At 41.1% G+C, this 25222-nt stretch overlaps 1 protein-coding gene across 2 annotated transcripts in view; it reads left to right on the top strand.

Moving 5' to 3' along the window:
- CFAP69 (cilia and flagella associated protein 69) overlaps positions 1-23845 on the top strand; it is an 83318-nt gene extending 59473 nt beyond the window's left edge. For both annotated transcript variants that reach the window (XM_073629702.1, XM_073629701.1), the window contains 8 exons: positions 1050-1131; positions 2965-3157; positions 5560-5697; positions 6045-6121; positions 9602-9799; positions 14298-14384; positions 16807-16911; positions 20307-23845. In XM_073629702.1, the coding sequence (XP_073485803.1) occupies positions 1050-1131; positions 2965-3157; positions 5560-5697; positions 6045-6121; positions 9602-9799; positions 14298-14384; positions 16807-16911; positions 20307-20453 (1027 nt within the window). In that variant the 3' untranslated portion in view covers positions 20454-23845. The remainder of the gene's footprint in view (positions 1-1049; positions 1132-2964; positions 3158-5559; positions 5698-6044; positions 6122-9601; positions 9800-14297; positions 14385-16806; positions 16912-20306) is intronic.
- Positions 23846-25222: the final 1377 nt, after the last annotated feature.

The raw sequence follows: 25222 nt of genomic DNA, 5'->3' as shown, positions 1-25222 counted from the left end.
CTAGCGGCTGTAAAGCGCCAACTAAACGAGCAGCGATTTACTGCTAACGCACGTCGACCCCAGCGTGAAAGGGGTCTAACTCAGCATTACAGAGTGATTTCCAGCCTTGTACTTGTCAACACTGACACCTGTGTTAACGAGAGAATCACTGACATGATGTCATCTGGTCCTTTTGTGGCATGGCTGAAATGCAGTGGAAATGTTTTTTTTTTTTTTTTTTTGGAATTAAGTTAATTTTCATGACAAAGAGGGACTTTGCAATTAATTGCAATTCATCTGATCACTCTTCATAACATTCTGGAGGATATGCAAATTGCCATCATAAAAACTGAGGCAGCAGGCTTTGTGAAAATTAATATTTGTGTCTTTCTCAAAACTTTTGGCCAGGGCTCAAGATTGTGTGAGCTAACTTTTGTTCAGACTTGATTGTGTTTAGTATCACTTAAAAAAGAGATTTCACATTTATTAAAAAAAAATTAATTAAATGGTGACTAAGTGACTAGCATTCTTACCTACTAATATTTAAAGGGGAACTTTATCGCTTTGGTTGGGAGAGCTCTTTCTATAATGTGCAAGTATACAAACCATACCTGCGCATTATGGCACACACTTATCTAGCATGCCCTCCTTCAACATCGCCACATCTGTGTTCCTCTTATTCCATTGTCCATGTTGACATCACCTACTCTTCTTCTGTGTCCAGTATCTTTCATCTCTGCCAATGGGCAGCCACTGACAATGAAGCTTCTGCACTCACATGCTGGAGTTGCGTCTTCCTGGCGCCCAGCTCCAGTCATCTTACAGATGCCAGGAATGAGCTTTGCCTTCTGTGTTCTACATAGGCTTTCTGCCTTCTTCCCATGTTTATGAAGGATACACATAGAGAATTTATGAAAACTCCCTCCAGATAGTGTACTGTATGAGAATTGAACCCAGGACAGTGGCACTGCACATCAAGGGTGCTGACTATGTTTGTAACATGCCTTTGAATAAAAGTCTCAGATGTATGTCTTGTATTTATATTGTCTTTCCTGTTTTTTTTTTATTAGGAGTTGTATTATAGGATGTTTCACATCAGAGGACTACTTTCTTGAAAAGGAGGGCTTATTTATTATTCTGGATTTATTAGCAGTAAGTATGTAAACTGGTCTGATCCTCCCTCTCATATTTATTTAGGAAGACCTATACTTTCAGATATAGCCATTGTGATGTTAACAGCAGGATATAAGATAATGTAGTAAGAAATCTATATCTTTCTTAGATTTTTACCATGTGTGAATGTAGACTTTTATTGAGTGGAAATGTAAATTGATGAATGTTTGGAATACCAACATAAGCAGTGCAGGGGCAGCACACAGCCATCCACAGATATCCATAAAAAAAGTGTAAAATTGCTTTATTCAGCCTCTCTATCTATGTCTTGTGGGACAATAATGTCTGATATTAGTATTATGATAAAGCTAGCTTGTTGGCTTTAGCAGGAGGCAGCACAAGACACAAGACAACTGGCCTACACTGCAAGAGATGTCAATCCTGCCCTGGTTGAAAAGAACATGTACATACACTCACCAGCCACATTATTAGGTACACCTGTTCAATTGGTAATTGGTGCTTGGTAACACAAATTGCAAATCAGCCAATCACATGGCAGCAACTCAATGGCATCTAGACATGGTGAAGACAACTTGCTGAAATTAAAACCGAGCATCAAAATGAGTAAGAAAGGGGATTTAAGTGACTTTGAACGTTGTTGGTGCCAGACGGGCTGGTCCGAGTATTTCAAAAACTGCTGATATACTGGGATTTCCACACACAACCATCTCTAGGGTTTACAGAGAATGGTCCGAAAAAGAGAAAATATCCAGTGAGTGGCAATTGTGTAGATGAAAATGCCTCGTCGATGTCAGAGGAGAATGGGCAGACTGGTTTGAGATGATAAAAAGGCAAAACAGTAAGTCAAATAACCACTCGTTACAACCAGGGTATGCAGAATACCATCTCTGAATGCACAACACATTGAACCTTGAAGCAGATGAGCTACAGCAGCAGAAGACCACACCGAGTGCTACTCCTGTCAGCTAAGAACAGAAAACTGAAGCTACAAATTACACAGGCTCACCAAAATTGGACAATAGAAGATTGGAAAAACGTTGCCTGGTCTGATGAGTCTCGATTTCAGCTGATGGTAGGGTCAGAATTTGGCGTAAACAACATGAAAACATGGATCCATCCTGCCTTGTATCAACAGTTCAGTCTGGTGGTGGTGTAATGGTGTGGGGGATATTTTCTTGGCACACTTTGGACCCCTTAGTACTGATTGAGCATCGTTTAAAAGCCACGGCCTACCTGAGTATTGTTGCTGACCATGTCCATCCCTTTATGACTACAGTGTACCCATCTTCTGATGGCTCCTTCCAGCAGGATAATGCACCATGTCACAAAGCTCAAATCATCTCACCACTGGTTTCTTGAACATGAAAATGAGATCACTGTACTCCAATGGCCTCCACAGTCACCAGATCTCATCCAATAGAGCACCTTTGGGATGTGGTGGAACAGGAGATTGGCATCACGGATGTGCAGCCAACAAATCTGCACCAACTGTGTGATGCCATCATGTCAATATGGACCAAAATCTCTGAGGAATGTTTTCAACACCTTGTTGAATCTATGCCATGAAGAATGAAGGCAGTTCTGAAGGAAAAAGGGGGTCCAACCCGGTACTAGCAAGGTGTACCTAATAAAGTGGCCGGTGAGTGTATATCTTACTGTAGCACCGCTCAACCCACTTTTTTGTACATTCGGGGGAAGAGTAGACCGCTCTACACTTTACCAGGTTTTATTACTCGGGTCATAATGTGTTGACCTATGGGCTACCTAGAATTAAATGAAATAAGGATTTTTATGTACCATGTTTTTTTCCATGTAATTGACACCACTATATGTCTTTATTTTGTCCTGAAGCTTAATCTGAAAAACATGAACAACCTGTTACTTGGGATACTGGTGGAATTCTGTGATAATCCTAAAACCATTCCACATATTTTAACTTGGAGGGGAAAAGATAATGAAACGGTCCCAAAACTCCTTGTCCGATTGTGGAAGCAGGAAGAAGAGGAGCTGGGAGTAAGGAGAGACAGTTATGGACGGATTGTTGGTAAATATTGAAAAACTAGGATTGATCAGCTTGGAAGAACTGTCTTTTGTTTATCGTAACCTTTCAGATGTCATTTGCCCAGTGACAGTTTGAAAATAAATAATATGATGTGGGAAATAGTTTTCCATTGGCACTATTTATAAATGAGGGTTACCGTATATACTCATGTATAAGCCGACTTTTTTAGCACATTTTTTATGCAGAAAAAGCTCCCCTTGGCTTATACTCGAGTGAGGGCAGGGCCGAACTGGCCTACCATGATACCGGGCATTAGGCTGCTTGACCTGGGGCCACTTTGAACTGTGGCTGCAGCGCTCCCCTCTCTCCCTCCCTTACACAGCGGGAGACCCCTGTGTCTCAGAGCTGACTCTGAAATTTTGTGACCGTGCTGTGACAAAAGTCCCGCCCTCCTCCTAGACCAGCCCGTGTAATAGACAGAACACTGCGTCTATCACACGAGCTGGTCTAGGAGGAGGGCGGGACTTTTGTCACAGCGCTGTCGACCATTTCAGACTGAGCTCCGAGATACAGCGGGAGATGCCCGCTGTGCAATCCAGGTACTGACTGCTAAGACTGCATGAATGGGCACAGTCACTACTAGTGAGGCTGCAATGACGGGCACAATGAGGCAGCGATGATGGGCATGAGACTACAATGATGGGCACGGTGAGGCTGCGATGATGGGCACAGTTAGGCTACAATAATGGGCACAGTAAGGCTGCAATGATGGGCATAGTGAGGCTACAATGATGGGCACTGTAAGGCTGCAATGATGGGCATGGTGCGGCTGCAATGATGGGCAGTGAGGCTGCATTGATGGGCACAGTGACGCCGGCAGCCTCTGTGTTGTCCGTGCCGCACCGCATCCTGAAAAGTTACCAGTAGCTGCTGCATTTTCCACCCTAGGCTTATACTCGAGTCAATACGTTTTCCCAGTTTTTTTGTGGTAAAATTGGGTGCCTCGGCTTATATTCGGGTCGGCTTATACTCGAGTATATACTGTAAATTAAATTGGTTTGGTTGTTTCTGCTGTAGGACTTTCAGTGCCAGATATTTCAGCACACAATTTTTTGCCACCAATAAGTTTTATTGCATGTGTTACCTAAAAAAAGAATAATTTATTAAATACAAAAACATTACAGTCACTTAACCACTTCTCCTCGGGTGGGCATCATATGACGTCCTCGGATTGAAGTGGTTATACCAGAGTGATGCCTGCAGCTACATGTTGATGCCTATTTTTTATCCCCTGTGATAGCAATACAGTTGCAGTTACAGGAAAAATGTTAGCACATTTCATCTTATATTAAATGATAATTCCTTTGCAATATTATGCTATGTGGCTTCTCCTTTTCTGTGCTTAACGTATATGGTTACTGGAGACTTGGGTGTGGAGTACGGATCAAGGCGCGTATTCTTGTTATGGAGACACCTTGGCTGTATCTTACTGACGGGGTCACTGCACTACCCAGATGTTTGCTGGTGAGAGCGTCAGCCATCCTGGAAAGATTTAGCGCATTTGATCTCTAGAATTTGAGTTCTCCCCTGTCTGGTAAGAGGCCATATACTTTTTTTTTGAGGAGCACCTTTTCTGCTCTGGAGCACTTTTACATCTTTTGAGCACTTTGAAGGCACATGGACACTTTACGCTGAATTATGAATTTATTGGATATGGACTTTTTTGAATATGTGATTTGTGGATGTAGCACTCTCACCTAGCAGTAAAAAGGGTCGCTGGTTCGAATCCCAACCACGACACTACCTGCCTGGAGTTTGCATGTTCTCCCTGTGCCTGCGTGGGTTTCCTCCGGGTACTCCGGTTTCCTCCCACACTCCAAAGACATGCTGGTAGGTTAATTGGATCCTATCTAAATTGTCCCTAGTATGTATGAATGTGAGTTAGGGACCTTAGATTGTAAGCTCCTTGAGGGTAGGGACTGATGTGAATGTACAATGTATATGTAAAGCGCTGCGTAAATTGATGGCGCTATATAAGTACCTGAAATAAATAAAATAAAATAAATATATATATATATATATATATATATAATCTCTCAATTAGTGATCTGTTTGAATTTTTTTTCATTGAATCTTTACATGTATTTTTCTATGCACAGATGTCTTATACTTTAATTATATGCACTGGTTTGGTAATTGATTTACATTTAAAGGTACAGCGATTTTTTTTTTATTTTTTTTTATTTACAGTGTTTTGTTGGTTCCTGTATTCAGGATTAAGTTGCAGCAGTCCTAAATAACCACTACTTTGCACAAGGTTTAATATACATATTACTACACAAGATTTTTGCCTACTGTCCCAAGTAATGCTTGATATTGTCCAATGTCTATGTCTTCAGATACATGTAATGTACTAATTTAATTGGATTATTCTGTATTTACAGATGCAGAGAGACCCCTGGTTGGTCAGTTCCAGGAAGAGCAGCAAGTCGTGGCAATGCCAGCCAACTGCTTTAGTGTTGCCATTATGGAAGTGGCTGAAAATATCAGAGCCAAAATCTATTCAGTCTTTTCCAGGCTAGGTAAGAGCCATCGCCTCTATGTAACAGCACACAGTATATTATGTTATGCATTCTTTCTTAATCAGGCTTGTGAAACTCTGGGGTTCCACCAGAGAAGGCAAGGTGTGCCTTGAACTATGAGCAGTGGTGAATTGATTTTCTTCCTGATAGTGCCTGCATATTTCTGGTCCCAACGTCACTTAGCAGGAGGCATTACATTGACCACCAAAGTAACAGGGTATAGTGATCTAGACCTGCAGGGTCTATTTAGAACTCAGTAATCCAGATGGCGCCCTTCACAAATGCAGAAATTGTTTGGCAAAATCTTTTTTTTACACTATATAATTTGAAAATCTTATCCCTTTTAGGTTTTGAAAATTTGCCTGGTTTATCTGCACTGGATTATGTCACTCTGAGTGTAATAAGCAGATATCTTGATTTTAAAGTAAGTGGCAGTTTAATACTGTATTTCAACATTTGTATAAATGGCAAACATTAACTAATAGCCCAGCGCTCCACACCTTTACCGCAATACAAGCAATAAAAACTTGACTGGAGTTCTAATCATTCACTATAGAAAACTGAAACAAGTGTTGGCTATAGATACCCGTTAATTGGGCACACTTTGGTAGTCCTTTAACATGGTCTCCAAACTGCGGCCCTTTGTCTGCCTTTATCCAGCCCTTGGGGCATTATTTCTTCATAATTGATAGGAGGCATTATTCCTTTTACTGACTCCAAAAATGAGGCACCATTCTTTCCATTGACACCAATAGTGGGGCCCTTTTCCTTCCACTGACACCAACAACGGGTCATACTTCCTTCCACTGATATAAACATTGGAACACTATTCTTTCCACTGACACCAACGAATGGGCACTATTTCTTCCACTGACACCAATGATGGGGCACTTTGTTTTCACTAACACCAACAATGGGGCACCATTCTTACAAAGGCATCAACGATGGGGCACTATTCCCTTCACTGACACCAATTATTGAGGACTATTCCTTCCAAAGCCATCAACAATAGGGCACTCTTCCTTTCACTAACACCAACAATGGGACACTATTCCTTCCACTGGCACCAATGATGAGGCACTATTCCTTTTACTGACACCAACTAGGGGGCACTATTCCTTCTCCAATTGACAGAGCACTATGTCATTTTTTTTTTTTTTTTACTTTTACTGACCACCAAGCCCCAGGGATTTTCTACTCCCACTGACAACAGTCCAGCTCTCTTATAGCCTGAAGAACAATAAACTGGCCCTTTGTTTAGAAATTTGGAGACCCCTGCCTTATAATGTACAACTGAGAATAAAATAGGGGGAAGGGAAGCAAGGAAGTAACAGATACTCACTGGGGTATGAATCAAATATTAGTATCCAATCAGGAAAGCTTAACCCCTTTGCACCGTCAGTATGCATATATGCGACCTCATTGGGCTGGGCTTTTTTCCATGAGGCCGCATATATATGTGTATCTGTCTTCATGCCGGGAGCGTGCAGCACAGCGTGCTCCCAGCACACAGATCAGGGTCTCACTGGGAGGGGGACCCGGAACTCTCTCTAGTGAAGTGTCAGGGTTAGTGTTGGGTTAAGTAATGGTCAAAGGTAATGGTCAGTATATTTTGGGCAGGATTGAAAAAAGGAAATTTTTTTTAAATTAGTATCAGTGTCAGTTAGCCAAATGCGCACTATTGTTTCTAAACTGTACTATGGGTACAAAGAACAAATAACATACACATTTGTGGTATCACTGCGATCATCGGGAGCAGGAAAATGTATTTTCAGTTGTTTGATGGTAGGTTATAGTAGTAACAATAAATATGCAGCTAAATTTAAAACAATTTTTTTTTACTAATTTGGGCCAGTTTTTCTTTTGATTAAAAAAAAATCAATTAGGCGATATCCATTACCATTTACCATCAAATGAAAGCCCAATTTGTCCTGAAAAAAAACAAGGTATAATCCACCTGGATGCACAAAGTAGTTGTGGTGATATGTATGGTTTTACTAACACCATTAGTAGTTTACTAACAAGTTGCAAAATTCTGCTTAGGCATTAACATTTGTTTTACTCTTCAGCGCAAAAGGGATTAAAAGAGAAGTATTGGTTTGTTGTTTGTTTTTTTTTTTTTTTTTTTAAATCATACTTACCTAGGCGGATGCAACATTGATGAAATGCTGTATCTGTGCCCCGCCGTATCTAAGGGTGAGAACTGTGTGATCAGACACCGCTGATCGCTCAGTTCTCCCCGCCACTCTGAACAGAGAGCTGGTGACTGTCAGCCGCTACTGGAGCGCTGGACTGTGGAGGGGGCAAGAGCGGCTTGCTTGAGCTCTCAGCGGGTGGCTGAGAGGCTTAGCCAGGTGCCATCCAGGCATACACATTTGTGGTATCACTGCGATCATCGGGAGCAGGAAAATGTATTTTCAGTTGTTGTTTGATGGTAGGTTATAGTAGTAACAATAAATATGCAGCTAAATTTGGTTGGGTGGATCCCAACCATATGGTCACGATCTTTCCCCAGCCAGGACTGACTCTGTGACATCAGCCAACAGCAAGCTTCAGCCTGCTGTCGGCTGAAACAGATTACAGGAGTGCAGAAAGAAATTGAGCTTTGGCTGTATTTCCGCATTGTGAGAAGGATGCGGCCAACTCTACTGGTAAATAAGTTGTGATCTACAGGTCCCGAATTTTCTAAATCTAAAATACCTTTTTCAAATGTCATACATAGGTTAATATGTAATTTAAGTCCTTTGGAGATATCGGCGACTCCAAATTTTATTCCCAAAAGTCTATTTAGGAGCTGATGGGAAGCAAGATTAAACGATAAATGGAATAATATTGGAAATAATCCCATGGGTATGAGTGATAATTTTACAAATATGCTCAAATGCAGAAAGTCGAATAGGAGTATCAGTGTGCTGTAAAAGAAGATGTACAAAACAAGAGATTTTTTCAGGCCTTATAGTATGCAAGTCTTTGACACTCAGTCAAAGGACACTAAGCCCGAAGGGTGCAGCAGTAGGAAACGTTTTGTTCCAGGCTGGGATTTTCCTGGAAATTTTACTTGGTCAAGCTCCCATCGGCGTTGTATTTTCTATTGTGCCCTTTGAGCTTAGTGTCCTTTGACTTCATTTTAAGAGAGTGGGATGTAACAGGGCTGGAGAGAAGCTTACGGTAAGAGAGAGAGGGAGCCATAATGGTGCATGAGTAGAAATGGAAGATCTTAAATAGGCTTCCAAACTCACCTAAAAGATAGATATGTTTGATTGAGCATGAAAGAGGCCATTTTGAAAACTTGTTCAGCTTGATAAAAGTTGGTGACATAAGGAACTCTAATATCTCCCTGGGTTGAAAAGCATTTGTCTGGTGATTCTTGGTCTAAATTTAACCCAAAACTAAATTGAGCATCTTAGTCTAGCAAGAACGTAGGCATGTAAGGCACCTGTACTGGGAGCACTCAAAAATAATACAGAAGTTAGGCAAAATGGCCATCTTAACTGCTGTAATTCTTGCCAAGAAAAAGGGTATCATTCCTTTCCAATAATAAATTCCAAAGGTTATGTATCAAGGCTGGGTAGTTGCCCATAATTTGTGAAAGGAGTTAGCCAAGGGAATGCCAATATAGGGATGCTTACAAGGAGTCTATATTAACTGAATGTGCTAGCATTGGGGGGGGAGTCCAATGTTGAAGACTTTATTTACATAGAGCTCTGAGATGGAAGTAAAATGCTGTAGCAGATGAAGCAGATTGGGCAAGGATATGACCAGGCTAGTAAGCAAAAGAATAACATTCACAATTTGTGATGATAGTCTGCTATTTCTATCCCAGTAATCCACATTTTTATTTATTTTATTACCGTTGTCATTGTTCTTTCAGTTTCAGTCCTCATTACTATTTGTGTATTTTAAGGTAGGAGAAGTGTGGAGTGAGATCAGAGCTGAACTCAACGCAGAAAACATCAAGCCGGTAACCTCTGATTATGAAGCTCTGGAAGTCATTGAAAAATCTACAGAAAACATCAGTAAACTTGTTGCTACACACCAGACAGAAATGATTGAAAATCACCAACAAATGAATCTCCAGGAAGAACAGCAAAAATTTGCAGAGGTAAAGCTTAAAGGGGTTGTAAACCTTCGTGGTTTTTATATGCATTGAGGTGAAAAACCTCTTGCAGTGCAGCAAGCCCCCTGTGCCCTCGTTTTACTTACCTGAGCCCCGGGGACGAGCACATCAGCTCTAGCCAGTGTCTCGTGTCCTGATTGGCTAGATTGATAGCGGCACAGCCATTGGCTCCCAGTGCTGTCAATCAAATTCAATGACGTGGGCACCGGGGGGCGGAGCTGAGTCTGGCATTAGTGTCTGTGGACGCAAATGCTGGACTCGGGAGTGGGCCCGTAAGGTAACCCCCTCGGGGAAGCGCTTCTCCGAGGAGGTTATCTGATATGGGAAGGAGCTGCGAGAGCCGCCGGGGGACCCCAGAAGAGCAGGTTCGGGACCACTCTGTGCAAAAAGAGCTGCATAGCGGAGGTAAGTATGATATGAAATGTTTGTTATTTAAAAAAAAAAAAAAAAAAACAAACCCTTACAATCACTTTAATTCTTGCCCAGCGTACAATTTATCATTTTTCAGTCAATGCATATTTTGAGATATTAGTGTCTTTTTTTTGTTTACCAACCCTACACCAGCCATTGTAGTAAAACAACCACTAGGGGGAAGTGGTTATTCTGACAGGTTTGTATATGAAGTCTTGTTTGTTTATGTTTGTGCATGCGCCAAACACACGCACAGTGCCTCTGCTCCCTCTGCCATTAGAGCACAGGCTAAATGCACAGAGCTGTTTGGAGCGGCTCTGTGTCATGTGATGGCCATTCACTGCAATCTCAAATGTAAAAAAGTACCACAGTTTACATTAGAGAAGCCTCCGCTTTCCCTCGCAAAGGAAGATTGGAAAGAAGGAAGATTAAAGTGATATTAAAGCCTTTTACTTGCCTGCTCTAGTCAATGGTTTTGCATAGAGCAGCCTGGATCCTCCTCCTCTTGGATCCCACACCAGCGTTTCTGGCTCCTCCCTCCTTCCGGGTGCCCCCACAGTAAACAGCTTGTTCTGGGGGGCACCCAAGGCACTGTCCTGTGTGTCTATTCACACATGCAACTGCGGCTCCACCCCGCCGCTTCCTGGTTGGCTCACTGGCTGTGATTGACAGCAGCGGGAGCCAATGGCTTTCGTTGCTGCCAAAAGCCAGTCAAGAGTGCGAGTACACGGAGAGGCAAGGCTCTCGTGGACATCGCTGTATCAAGAGGGGGCTCAGGTAAGTATTAGGGGGGCTGGGGGGGGGGGTGCTGCACACAGGAGGTTTTTTTTGTCTTCATGCATAGAATGCATGAAGGTAAAAAAACATGTGCTATTATAATGTGCCAATCATTACTGCTAATAGGTGAGAAAACCTGGCTCACAACTGGCATCTCAATTGTCTGTGCCTTGTCATTCCTGTCCCAGAAACAGAACAAGGAGATATACACTCACCGGCCACTTTATTAGGTACACCTGTTCAATTGCTTGGTAACACAAATTGCTAATCAGCCAATCACATGGCAGCAATTCAATGAATTTAGGCTTCTAGACGTGGTGAAGACGACTTGCTGAAGTTCAAACTGAGCATCAGAATGGGGAATAAAGGGGATTTAAGTGACTTTGAACATGGCATGGTTGTTGGTGCCAGACGGACTGTTCTGAGTATTTCAAAAACTGCTGATCTACTGGGATTTTCACGCACAACCATCTCTCGGGTTTACAGAGAATAAATTGAAAAAGAGAAAATATCCAGTGAGCGGCTGTTGTGTGGACGAAAATGCCTTGTTGATGTCAGAGGTCAAAGGAGAATGGGCAGACTGGTTTGAGATGACAGAAAGGCAACAGTAACTCAAATAAACACTTATTACAACCTAGGTATGTAGAATACCATCTCTCAATGCACTAAACGTCAAACCTTGAAGCAGATGGGCTACAGCAGCAGAAGACCACACCGGGTGCCCCTCCTGTCAGCTAAGAACAGGAAACTGAGGCTACAATGCACACAGGTTTACCAAAATTGGACAATAGAAGATTGCAAAATCATTGTCTGGTCTGATGAGTCTCGATTTCAGCTGTGACATTCAGATGGTAGGGTCAGAATTTGGCGTAAATAACATGAAATCATGGATCCATCCTGCCTTGTATCAATGGTTCAGGCTGGTGGTGGTGTAATGGTGTGGGGGGGATATTTTCTTGGCACACTTTGGACTCCTTAGTACTGATTGAGCATTGTTTATACTCCAAGGCCTTCCTGAGTATTGTTGCTGACCATGTCCATCCCTTTATGACTACAGTGTCCCCATCTTCTGATGGCTCCTTCCAGCAGGATAATGTACCATGTCACAAAGCTCAAATCCTCTCACCACTGGTTTCTTGAACATGACAATGAGGTCACTGTACTCCAATGTCCTCCACAGTCACCAGATCTCATCCAATAGAGCACCTTTGGGATGTGGTGGAACGGAAGATTCGCATCATGGATGTGCAGCTGAAAAATCTGCAGCAACTGTGTGATGCCATCATGTCAATATGGACATTGTATTTCATATATTCATATATGATATTCCAATACCTTGTTGAATCTCTGCCACAAAGAATGAAGGCAGTTCTGAAGGCAAAAGGGGGTCCAACCCGGTACTAGCAAGGTGTACCTAATAAAATGGCCAGTGAGTGTATGTTTCCTATTCGGAATACTATTTTAATAAATTCCCTGCTCATAGGGTTTTTTTTTTTTGTTTTGTTTTTTATTATAAGCTGACAAATGGCCAAAAAAAGTTATTTTCAATTATTTCATGTTTAACCGTTTTTAATAATCTTGGAAAACTTTTAAACCGTATTTATTTATTTTACATACTATAGTACTTTGTGACAGCTGCAGCCTGCTTGTTTTAGCTGTCATCGTGCTTCTTTCAGCTTCTCTCAATGCCTGCTAGTGAAGCACACAGACTCACCCCAGCCCTACCGATATGTTGAAGAGTGTATGAGAGTCGGTGCTCTGGCTGGGGCGTTCACTGAAGGTCCATAAGAGACATAAGCCGGCAACTCGATAGCTTCCTAATGAAAAAGTTTAATTTTGCACTACAGCAATAACAGAATCCAACAGATCCTAACGCGTTTCGGCTGAAGCTTTCCTCAATGCATAGTGAAATCTTGCATTGCAGCTTAAAGTGATTGTAAACCCATATTTTTTTTAATAATAATGTCATACTTGCCTGCTCTGTGTAATGGTTTTGCACAGAGCAGCCCTGATCCTCCTCTTCTCGGGTCCTCCGCAGGTGCTCCTGGCTCTTCCCCCTGCCAAGTGCCTACCATAGGTTGTGAACAAGTACAGTTCTTTTGTGTGAAACGCGTCAACTAATCATGCTTGCAATTTTGTCTGGCTTATTACGATAAAGAAATTTCAACAGCATCTTTCGGATCCGAGTGTGCGATCAATTTTCTCCTCTTCTTGATAGTAAACTGCTTGCTACGGGGGCACTCATGCAGGCTCACTCCTGAGACACGCTCTGTGTGTGCATTGACACACGGAAAGTGGCTTGGCCCGCCCCCCTGCTGCTTTTCCACTGGCTGTGATTGACAGCAGCAGGAGCCAATGTCTCTGAGCCTATGAGGAGGGAGAGAGTAGAGAGACCCACTGCTGTCGTGCACATCACTGGATCCAGATTAGGTTCAGGTGAGTATAGGGGGCTGGGTGGGAGCTTCACTCAGAAGGTTTTTTTTACCTTAATGTGGAGAATGCTTCAAAGCGGGGATATGCAATTAGCGGACCTCCAACTGCTGCAAAACTACAAGTCCCATCATGCCTCTTCCTCTGGGTGTCATGCGTGTGGCTGTCAGAGTCTTGTTATGCCTCATGGGACTTGTAGTTCTGCAACAGCTGGAGGTCCACTAATTTCATATCCCTACTTTAAAGGAAGAAAACCTTCAGCCTTTAGAACCACATTAAACAAGTGGATGGATTGGCTTGTGTTATCAATTTTATTTCAATGGTATGACTTTAGTCTCTAAATGTAATTTAATTTTCGAATGTATTGTATTTTTAAATATTTTCAGGATTCCGAGTGATTTACTTATATAATGTTATCTATTAGTATGAAGGCATGCATAGCTTTTTTTTTCTGAGTACATGCCTTATTTACTCAGTAGATACTCTCCTTCTTGCTTAGTGCTGCACAATGCTTATGCTTTGTTGCTCCAATTCACAATGCAAGTCTATGGGTCTGCCAACACGCTGAAATCAATGTACTTTCTACATGGCCGATAACTCACGTCAACAGCTTTTACAGAGTACCTGAAATACAAATTAAAGACCCCACCTCTCCCACCTCATCTTCTAGATGAAAATTGCAAATGACATTGCAGACCTGTAGTACAGACACAAAGATCTTTAGTTGCCTGGCCAGTCCAGTACTGGTCATTGTTTTCATGTAATGTCCAGTCTTCTTGACTCTTCGGCTGATGTAAAAAGGGTCCAAGAGTAAATGATTCATCGTCACTTCTAATTCATTTTTGATCGGGTTTTCTTATTTCAGATAAAAGCCAACCACAAACAAAGTGAAATAGTCATGAAAACATGGGATAAATTCCTGGCCAGGACATCCAATTATGAGGCATTAAAGGTAATGTTAATTTACTGTCTTCATGCATATACACCCTATATCAAATAAATAGGATTGGATAACAATAATAGTAATGTAGAATGTGTTTTTTTTTTTTTTTAGTGTTTGTTAGCAGGAGCTTACTACTTCAATACCAGGCACTTAACCCCCTTCCTGCCCAAGCCAATTTTCAGCTTTCAGCGCTGTCGCTGTTTAAATGACAATTGCGCAGTCATGCTACACTGTACCCAAATAAAATTTTTATCATTTTGTTCCCAAAAATAGAACTTTCTTTTGGTGGTATTTGATCACCTCTGTGTTTTTATTTTTTTATTTTTTGCTAAACAAATAAAAAAAGACCAAAAAAAGTTTTTATTTTGTTTCTGTTATAAAATTTTGTAAATAAGTAAGTTTTCTCCTTCACTGATAAGGCGGCACCAATCAGGTGGCACTGACGATAGGCACTGATGGGTGGCACTGATATGCAGCACTGATGGGCACTCATAGGTGGCACTGATGGGCCCTCATGGGTGGCACTGATGGGCACTAATAGGTGACACTGGGCACTGAAAGGCTGCACTGATGGGTACTTATGGGTGGCACTGATAGGCAGTACTGCTGGGCACTGATAGGCGGCACTGCTGGGCACTGATAGGCGGCACTGCTGGGCACTGATAGGCGGCACTGCTGGGCACTGATAGGCAGCACTGCTGGGCACTGATACGTGGCACTGATGGGCATTGATATGCGGCACTGATAGATGGCATTGATAGGCATCACTGATGGCACTGGCAGGCATTGGGGATGGACACTGATTGGCAGCTGCCTGGGCACTGATTGGCATTTCCCTGGTGGTCTAGGGTGGCATACCTGGTGGTCCAGTGTGGTGGCAATTCCTGGTGGTCCTGGGTGGGCATCCGAGGGGGGCTGCGCTGATAAACAATCAGCACAGACCCCCCCTGTCAGGAGAGCAGCCGATCATCTCTCCTCTACTCGCATCTGTCAGACGTGAGTGAGGAAAAGCCGATCAACGGCTCTTCCTGTTTACATCGTGATCAGCTGTGATTGGACACAGCTGATCACATGGTAAAGAGCCTCCGTCAGAGGCTCTTTACCGAGATCGGTGTAGTGGTGTGTCAGACTGACACACCGCACCACCGATCGCCGCGATGCGTGCCCCCTAGGGGCACGCGAGAACGGTCGTTCTGGAGAGCCGTCATATGACGTCCACCCAGAACGAGAGCCGCGCTGCCCAGCTGTTATTTGACGGCCGGTGAGTGTGAAGTGGCTAAAGAATATGTGGACCCCCATCTTGTAAAACAACCCACTCATTTTAAATTGGAAATGAAAGGTAAAACAAAAACAAAAAATTACAAATACCCCCCCCCCCCTTTTTTTTGTAAGTGATCACATACCCCATGTTTTTAGCTTCATAAGGAGCTGGGGGAGGAGAAACAGCAGCACACTGAACTTCCCATTGAATGGCTGTGGGGGGGTCAGGGTCAGCACAAGCCTGATCATTGGAGGAGAGCAGGCTGAGTTCCCAGCACACCTAGAGAACTGACCACACTGTGCTCTCATGCTCAGTGTGGTCATTTTTTCATAGGAAAGCAGAGAGACTGGCAGGAACACCAGGGATTTCACACAAAGGAAGCAATACAAACAGTACAGGAGACTTTCTCATACAAGTACACGGTACAGCAGGCACATATCAGTAATATGAAATGTTGGGTTTACATATTCTTTAAATTACATGTACCTCTGAAAGCGTTAAATGAAGGACACACTACCTTTTCCCTCTGCTCTGCATATATGACCCAGCAGCTAGTACCGGGCTTTTTTTTTAGAATAAGATTTTAAATGTTTATGAATAAAATAAAGATTTGATACAAATTTTACTTTGTAGACTTTAAACATGTTTCTAATAAGGTGTATGTGAAGACAAAATTTTTTTTTTGTTAGATAGCATGGGAAGGGCTAGGCCCTCTGTCACGCTTTTATTGCTGTCTCTCTATTCGGGGGGACTCACCTCTCACCCTATTTTTTTACCGGTTACCATAGTCACAAAGGAAGAAAGTAAGGGTAGTCCAACATTATAAAGATGCCACTAGAGCAAGAACTAAGGGTAACTTCTAAACCCTGCCATGCATTGTGACAACGCACGCATCACCCCTACACAACAGGCGCCACCCTGTACCTTAATTTTGAGATTTTCTTCTGATGGGGGCAAATGTTCCGATAAAAATTGTCATTATAGGTGATTTTCCTCAAATTTTTTGTTGCAAAGGGAAATCAGAGACAGCTATGAAATAACCCAACAGGGATTTTAAGCCTTCCCTTCCTTCGTCCAAAAAAATAATTAAACAAAAAAAAAGAAATTATAGCTAAAAAATAGTTTTTACGGATGCGTATTAGTGCCAATATGATTATATTTTTGTTTTAGAAAGCAAAACGGCTTCAGGAAAAATCCATTGAATCATCGAGACCGAAAGCCAGACCGCAAAATTCAACCTTCCATTCTACACAAATCGCAAACCTTAATACTACGGTACGTAAGAAAGAGCTGCCTGAAAAGCTTTGTCTAGTTCTAACGTTTATGATTGACTGTCGTCTGTGGGGAGATCAAATCGATCTCTGAAGCCTGCTGCAGCTGAAAGTGATCTGATTTTAACCACTTCAGCCCCAGAAGGATTTGCCCCCTCAATGACCAGACCATTTTTTGCGATACGGCACTGCGTCGCTTTAACTGACAATTGCGCGGTTGTGCAACGATGTACCCAAACAAAATTGACGTCCTTTTTTACCCATAAATAGGGCGTTCTTTTGGTGGTATTTGATCACCTCTGCGGTTTTTATTTTTTGCGCTATAAACAAAAAAAAGACCAAAATTTTTTTTTACTTTCTGCTGTAATACATATCCAAAAAATATATAAGAAAACAAATTTATTCATCAGTTTGGGCCGATATATATTCTTCTATATATTATTGGTAAAAAAAAATCGCAAAAGGCATATATTGATTGGTTTGTGCAAAAGTTATCACGTCTACAAACTACGGGATAGATTTAGGGACTTTTATTTTATTTTTTATTGTTTTTTTCTAGTAATGGTGGCGATCTGCGATTTTTAGCGGGACTGCGACATTGCGGTGGACAAATCTGTCCCCAATTGACACTTTTTGGGGACCAGTGACATTATTACATTGATCAGTGCTATAAAAATTGTACTGATCAATGTAAAAATGTCATTGGCAGGGAAGGGATTGACACTAGGGGGCGATCAAGGGGTTAACTGTGTTCCCTCAGCATGTTTTAACTGTAGGGGGATGGGCTTACTGAAACATGACAGAGATCACTGTTTCCGATCACCGGGTACAGTAGATCTGTTAGGTCACTAGGCTGAACGGGGAATCACCTTGTTTACACCCTCCTGGAACAGGGAACCTGCTGAAAGGGTGGTATTTTTCAGGTGTGGTTCATGAATGGGGTTAATGAGTAAAGATCTCTATATACAGCCAGGCTACCAGGCAAAGTAGGTTTTTCTAGACCTACTCCAGTGCTAATTGGTCCATGTGTAGACTACCATAACTTTTAAGACAAGACTTTACGGCTCCAGTATCCAATAACTGAGATGGTAGATGTAGTTGTACATCGATTACATCTGCATTATGATTACTGATTAGTCATGCTGCTGTGTATGGCCATTTGAGCTAAAGGTTGAACCATCCCAAGTCTAGCCAGGTACGTTGACCTGTGTGAGTACAGGCAGGGCTATGGATAAGGGGGTACCACCAGTCCTCCTGTATGGGTCCCAGGCCAGCAGGGGGGCCTAGGCAGCAGGGTGAATCAGATGTGGGTAGGGAAGATGATCGGGGGGCAATTACTGAAACCAATCCCCTGTTTGGCTCTCTCTGTAGCAGCTGAAAGCTGGCTTCTTTTCCTCTGCCTCCCGTTGGCTTTCAGCTGCTGCAGAGAGAGCCATACAAAGGACAGGTTCCAGTCCCCCCCCCAGCCACAATGGGTCCTATGCATCTAGACATGTGCGGTTCATTTTGTTACAAATTAAAATTTGGACAAATTTTTGTTTTTTGGAAATTCGGATGTATCCGAGATTCCAAATTATAATTGTACTGAATTTAAACGAATGCGAAATAACGTAAAGAAAAAATTTGGACCAAATTCGAATTTGAATCGATTTTAAATCATTTTTGAATAGTTTTCGAATTCGAAAAGTTTTTGAATTTGAATAGTTTTCCAATTTCCAAAGAGAATAAAATAGAATAGAAAATAGAGGAATAGAATAGAAAAAAGTAATAGACTAGAAAAGAATATAACAGAAAATAAAAGAATAGACTATAATAGAGTAAAACAAAATAGAATAGAAAATAAAAGAACAGAATAGACTAGAATATAATAAAAACAAATAGAATATAATAGAATAACATAGATAATAACCATCTTCTGAAATTCAAATTTCAAATAGAATAACTTTGAACTTGAATACATAAGAAAAAAATTCAATAGACTATAATAGAATAGAGAAGAACAGAATTAAAAAAAACAGTAGAATAGAATAGAAAGAATACAACCATTTCCTGAAATTCAAATAGAATCAATTCGAATTTGAATAGAATAGAAAAGAATTGATTAGAAAAGAGCAGGAAATAACAGAATAGTATAGACAAAAACAGAATAGAATAGAAAGAATATGCATTTCTGAAATTCAAATTTTGAATAGAATAAATTTGATAAGAAAATAATTGAAAATAAAATAATAGAATAGAAAAGAATAGAATAGAATAAACAAATAAAAAGAGTATAATTTAAAAAAAAACATTAGAATGGAATAGATTAGACTAGAAAGAATATAACCGCTTCCCAAAATTCAGATTTGAATCAATTTGAATAGAATAGAAAAGAATAGATTAGAATAGGAAGTTGGTTATATATTTATTCTATTCTGTTGTTGTTTTTTTCTATACTATTGTGTTATTTTCTATTCTATTCTACGCTATCCTTTTATATTCAATTCAAATTCAAATTGATTCTATTTGAATTTTGGAAAAATGGTTATATTATTTCTATTCTATTCTATTGTTTTTTTTTTAATTTTATTCGAATTTCAGAAGGTGGTAATAATCGTTCTATTTTATTCTATTCCTTTCTATTCTATTCAATTCCATTATATTCAGTTCTTGTATTTTCTATCCTATTTTTCGTTCTGTTTTACTCTATTATATTATATTATTTTATTTTCTGTTATATTTTTTACTATTCTATTTTATTTTTTATATTCTATTTTATTCTCCTTTGGAATTCGAAAACTATTTGAAATTGATTTGAAAACGTTTCAAATTAATCTGAATTTGGATTCGAAAAATTATTTGAAATTGATTTGAAAACTTTTCTAATCAATCTGAATTCGAATCTAAAAATTTGAATCGATTCGAAAACGCATAAACGAAACGAATCCTGAAAATGAATTAAACGAATGAAACAAATTTAACTAAACAAGTTTATGTAAATAACAAATTGAAACAAAACAAATGTTTTTGTTCTGCACATGTCTATATGCAGCATACATTTCCCCCTGATTCCCAGGCTCCCCCAGTGTGCCCCCCCCTCCCCTGCAGTGCTGCCGGCTTCCCTCCTCTGCTTCTCACCGGCAGCTGCAAGAACACAATAGGATCCTTCAAGATTGACAGTGGGGGAAGGGTCTGGTAAATATGTCATGTCATATTTACCATCCCCTTCCTTTACAGAATGAACACAATGAGTAATCGGTACCGATCACTCACTGTGTTCATTCATAACTGAAGCAGTGACTGTATGGGGCCCCGTGTCAGGTTGTCTGTATGGAGCCCCATGATTTCTAACAGCAGCCCTGAGTACAGGTACTTTCATTCCAATATATGTTGTCCCAATTGTTGCCTATTCCTTTGCAGGTTGCTGGTGGCCGTGTTGTGACTGTAGAAAGCACACCATCTAAGCTCACAGGAGGTCCCTTGGCTGATACAGATCTCGCCCTCAAGAGGGTCCCAATCCGAGGAGGAGCTCTACAAAAGACCCAATCTGTCAAACTGCTGAAATAAACTATTCATTGCTTGTAGGGTACACTTTGGGTAGAACTGGTAATTTATACACATCATCTAAGAACACATCCTCATGAAATAGAAGTCATTTTACCAATACATGAATATATGCAGTGTATTATTATGTCATAGTTGTAGGCTGAGATAAGAATTTACCAAATTGTATGATCCTCCTTCCCTATCATTTATTGCATCTGATCCCAACTTTATTGAGTGATATATTAGGAGTGTATATAAGAGCCATGGTAGTCCTTAGGGTGGTACTGCCATTAAAACTTCAAGAAAGGGTGGAATAAAGGTCAGTGCTTCTAAAAGTGTCCCCACCAGGGGGATCTCCCCTCATTTTCTGTTCTGTTGACAGGTGTCATTGAGAAAGATTGTGACTTTTTGCAGCTGTCACGAGAAAAGGAGGTTAGGGGAAATCACCCACTGGGGTGAAAGCTGTCAATGGTGGGATTTCCACCTACCCTGGAGAGATTTGCCCTGACTTTCTGTCATGTCTCTGGAATAAGAGTTGAAGGGATATCTCCCCACAGGAGAAACAGACAGCTGTGACAGAGCTTCTGATATTTTCTAATTGTGAACAAATGAAAGATTTGGCTAGGCCTTTCGGGAAGTTAAACAGTAACTCCACTTTTGTGAAAAAAAATAGCAAATAAAATAAAAAAAAAGAATGTAGCAAATACAATTGCTACACAATCCATATTGTAATTTAAAGAGGAACTGCAGTCTGCTCACATATTTTGTAATAAAAACATCTTTGCCATTCTAAAGCTTCCCTCCAACCACTTTGCATATTATTTTATATATAATGTAATTCTGTACTTGCCAAATATGCTGCAGAAATCTCTCTTCACTGAGTCTGGCTGCAACCATTTTAACTGTGGGCAGCTGAAGCTGCTGCCTGTTCACTTCCTGGATTTACACAGACACACAGAGGCACACCTCCGGCTCTGCAGCCCTGCAGCTCTTATTGGCCCTCTTATGACTCACCCCCCCTCCCTTCCTGGCACACTCTCACGAGAGTGAGAGAGAGAGCTGTGCATGATGTCATAAGCCTAGGCTAATGACCAGACAAGAAACAGGAACTGGGCTGTATAAGGTATTTAATGGCAGGAAAAAAAACTATTCAAAGTTAAAACAACAAGGGCTGAGGATTTAATAGATGGAAAAATGACTGAAGGTTCGCTTTAATGTTCTTATAAATGACCTTTCCTTTCAATCTGCAGTGCTGTAATTTTCTGTAAAATTAATTTCAATATGGCAGCCTAGGGGCCTTCTGTACACAGTTGGTGTACAAAACTTCCACAGAAATGTAAATTCCTGCTCGTGTAATTGGGTCACTGAATTTCCCTGAAGTCTGAACCAAGTAACATGTCAGACTTTAGGCATCCTCTGCAACAGAAATGTCATGTTTGGTGAGATACTCCCTAAGGCTGGTTTCACACGGGTGGTCTGATGAAGTCCGCCTGTCTGTTTTTCAGACGTACCGGATCAGACCAGCCATTGCTCTCTATGGTGTGGCAGATGTCAGCAGACAGATACCCGGTGGCATCCGATCCTGCCTACCAAAAACAGATGATGGGGGAGCCATTCTCCATCCGTCCATCAGATCGGATGAAAATGGACCGTTTTCCTCTGACCATCTCATGGAGAACAGCGGGGCTGTGTTCGTATCCGCTCTGCATAGTGAAGCAGACATGGACCTGTTATCTCCTGCTCAGCGGGGATCAAAGAGGAGATGCACTTTCACGTAGTACGCTCTGTGTCAAACCAGCCTTAGGTTTAATCGCTTCTGAAGGAATGCTGACACTGCAACTTTTCTCATTTGAGCCATGGAAGTACATCAGCTGTTTAAAATTAATTTGTCGCTTCTATTCAGAATCCGTATTCAAAGACAAACCTCTTTTTCTTCAGAGCAGAAACAAGTAAGAATCTGCAAAAATGTTTGTTAAAATCCTTCGATCACCCAGAGGGGTAGGTTTTTTTTGTTTTGAATTTTTTTTTTTAACGAAAGTGGAGTTACTCTTTAAATAAAAAAAATAAAAAAATAGCTGTACATTCTGTAAAAAGCTATAGAAAAATAAAAGGTAACATGAACTTTATTTATATGATTGATGGAAATGTCTTTTTGTATAGCTTTAATTGCTTCTTGAAGCTATTAATTTTCACATTCACATTCACAAGTCCTGCTGCTTACAGGTTTTCATACTAATGCTGTTTGCAAACGTCACTAATTATATTGTCTTGCACATACCAATACATCAGCATTATAGATCCACAAGTGACTTTTATAGGTTAACAAGTTTGGGAGGTCCTATCTGAATGTGAATTTAAATGAGATCAGGTGATTTTTTATATTTATTTTGTTATTAATGATTGCAGGTATTTGTATAGCACTGTCAATGTAAGCAACACTTTATATACTATTTATTTACACCAATCCCTGTCCATAAGGAGCTTACAATCTAAGGTCCCTAGCTTACACGCATACATACATACATACATACATACACTAGGGTCATTTTAGACAGAAGCCAAGTAACCTACAAGTATCACTGTTGAGTGTGGAAGGAAACCCATGTAAGCACAAAAAGAGCATGCACTGGTGGGAATTGAGACTGAGGACCCCAGTGCTGCAAGGGAGATATGCTTACTACTCAGGCACTCTTCTGCCCTCTATATACTGTTACTGGCCCATAACACTATGCTGAAATTCCAAAAGATGCGCAAATAAGCCCTCTTTAGACTTTTCATTGTACCTACAAACCCCAGCAGCTGCCTTAATAATATAGAACATAGTGAACTGAACAGTTGAGTGGCAAATATTTGTTATGTTCAGCAAAGAGTGCGGTAATGTTAGAAACATACATATGTGACATTCCAACCAATGAAGCCTTATCGATCCCAGTATGTTCTGCAGCTTTGACGATATATGTGGTTGCCCCATTTAAAGGGGCCACAATAGCGGTATATGAAGTGCACCCTTTCCCTTGTCAACTGCAGGCCTTTCCTCATATGGATGATAACAATAGTATGCATTCAAGTGTGTGACATAAAAGACATGACCACAATAGACCTCACAGATCCTGCAGGATTGCTAGTTACTTAAATAGAAGGTACTTGGCACAGTTAGTTTAGCCTTTCAACTCTACTGCTCTGATGAATATAGTTCAGGATATTGATCCAGTTAAAGTGGTGTTCCGGAATTACAGACACTATTACACAGTCTCCACATGATTTTGTGTTCTAGTATTTCCTTTATCTAGTAAGGATCTCTAAATGTCTACTACACATTGTAAATATCTTTTACAGCATCCAACCTTACAGATTCATATTCAGCTTAGTTACTGTATCTCATCCAGATATTCAATAAAAGAGGTCATTGCACTGACCCCTTTGTCTGTAGGTCTGATCATTTTTATGAAGTCATTCCGCACAAGTACAATTCAAGATAAGGCTGGATGTGTGTGCAAAGGCAACTATTTTTTGTTTTAGATATTATGCAGAAGGGTGTCTGTGTCTCCGCTGAGGAGATTCACACACCTTTTTGTCCTTCTGACCACTGTCACCAATACAGAAAGTGAGGGGAAACCCAAAATATACAGTTGTCACCAGACCAAGAGGTTAGTCTTAAACTACAACCAAAGGCAAAACTTTTTTCTCAAATGTCTTCCAGAACAGCATGTGATATAGGTACCTCCTCCAACAGGAACTGAAAACACATCATCAAAGACACTTTAAAAGGATGTCCTTCCGTCGAACTGGTCAGTTTTTAGTGTTTCCTCTGTCCAGAGGAGATTCATCACCTGGAACCTGGGTGATGAAGGCTGCCCATAAGGTTCTTTGCTAGATTGCCCTCCAGGACCCCTCCTTGGTATGGGAAGAAGATTGCTTAGTCCCCCTTCTCCTTCTGTGCCTGGTGAAGACCATGTCTGTTAGTGGTAAACCCTCTTGACAGGGACTAACACGGGCAGCTTAAAGTCATTGTAAAGGCAGAAAGTGTTTTATTTTATGCATTAAGATAAGCCTTCTGTGTGCAGCAGCTGCCCCAGCACCCCCTAATAGTTACCTGAGCCCCATCTCTACCCAGTGATGTCCACAAATGCCTCGGCAGTCCGGGACTCTCCTCCTGAGTGGCTGAGACACAGTAGTGGCGCCATTGGCTCCCAATGCTGTCAGTCAAATTCAGTTAGCCAATCAGGAGAGAGAGAGGGGGCGGGGCCCTGTAGCTGAATGGACACAGGGAGCTGCGGCTCGGGTACTTACTGTGGGGGCACTCAACAGGAGCGAGGGACCAGAGAAGAGGAGGATCTGTCCACTGCACAGAGAAAGTAAGTATAACATGTTTGTTATTTTTATAGAAAAAAAACAAGACTTTACAATCACTGTAAGTTCTTAGTCCAAGTTTTCTTACATTTTCTAGTCCCGTCGTACATGTTGTACGTCACCGCGTTTTGGACTGTTGGAATTTGGTGTGACCGTGTGTATGCAAGATAGCTTGAGCGGAATTCCGTCGGAACTCCATCGGAAAAACCTTCAGAGTTTATTCCGACGGCAAAACCGGTCGTGTGTACAGGGCATAAGAGGGAATTTATTTTAAATTGAAAACATATCCACTCACTTCCTGTTGAGAGACATTATGGGAAACAAATGTTCATGTAACAACTGTCTAAGGCAGGAATTCCCATCACTTTAGTGATATTTCCTTATTCCAGGTCTCCAGGGTAGGAAGTAAAGAGAAAACTGTATACCAGGACACAGACAGC

Source organism: Aquarana catesbeiana, linkage group LG05 (genome assembly GCF_042186555.1).
Source record: "Aquarana catesbeiana isolate 2022-GZ linkage group LG05, ASM4218655v1, whole genome shotgun sequence".
Lineage (NCBI taxonomy): Eukaryota > Metazoa > Chordata > Amphibia > Anura > Ranidae > Aquarana > Aquarana catesbeiana.
Note: the sequence above shows the minus strand (reverse complement) of the source record. Positions and strands in the feature narration are given on the sequence as shown.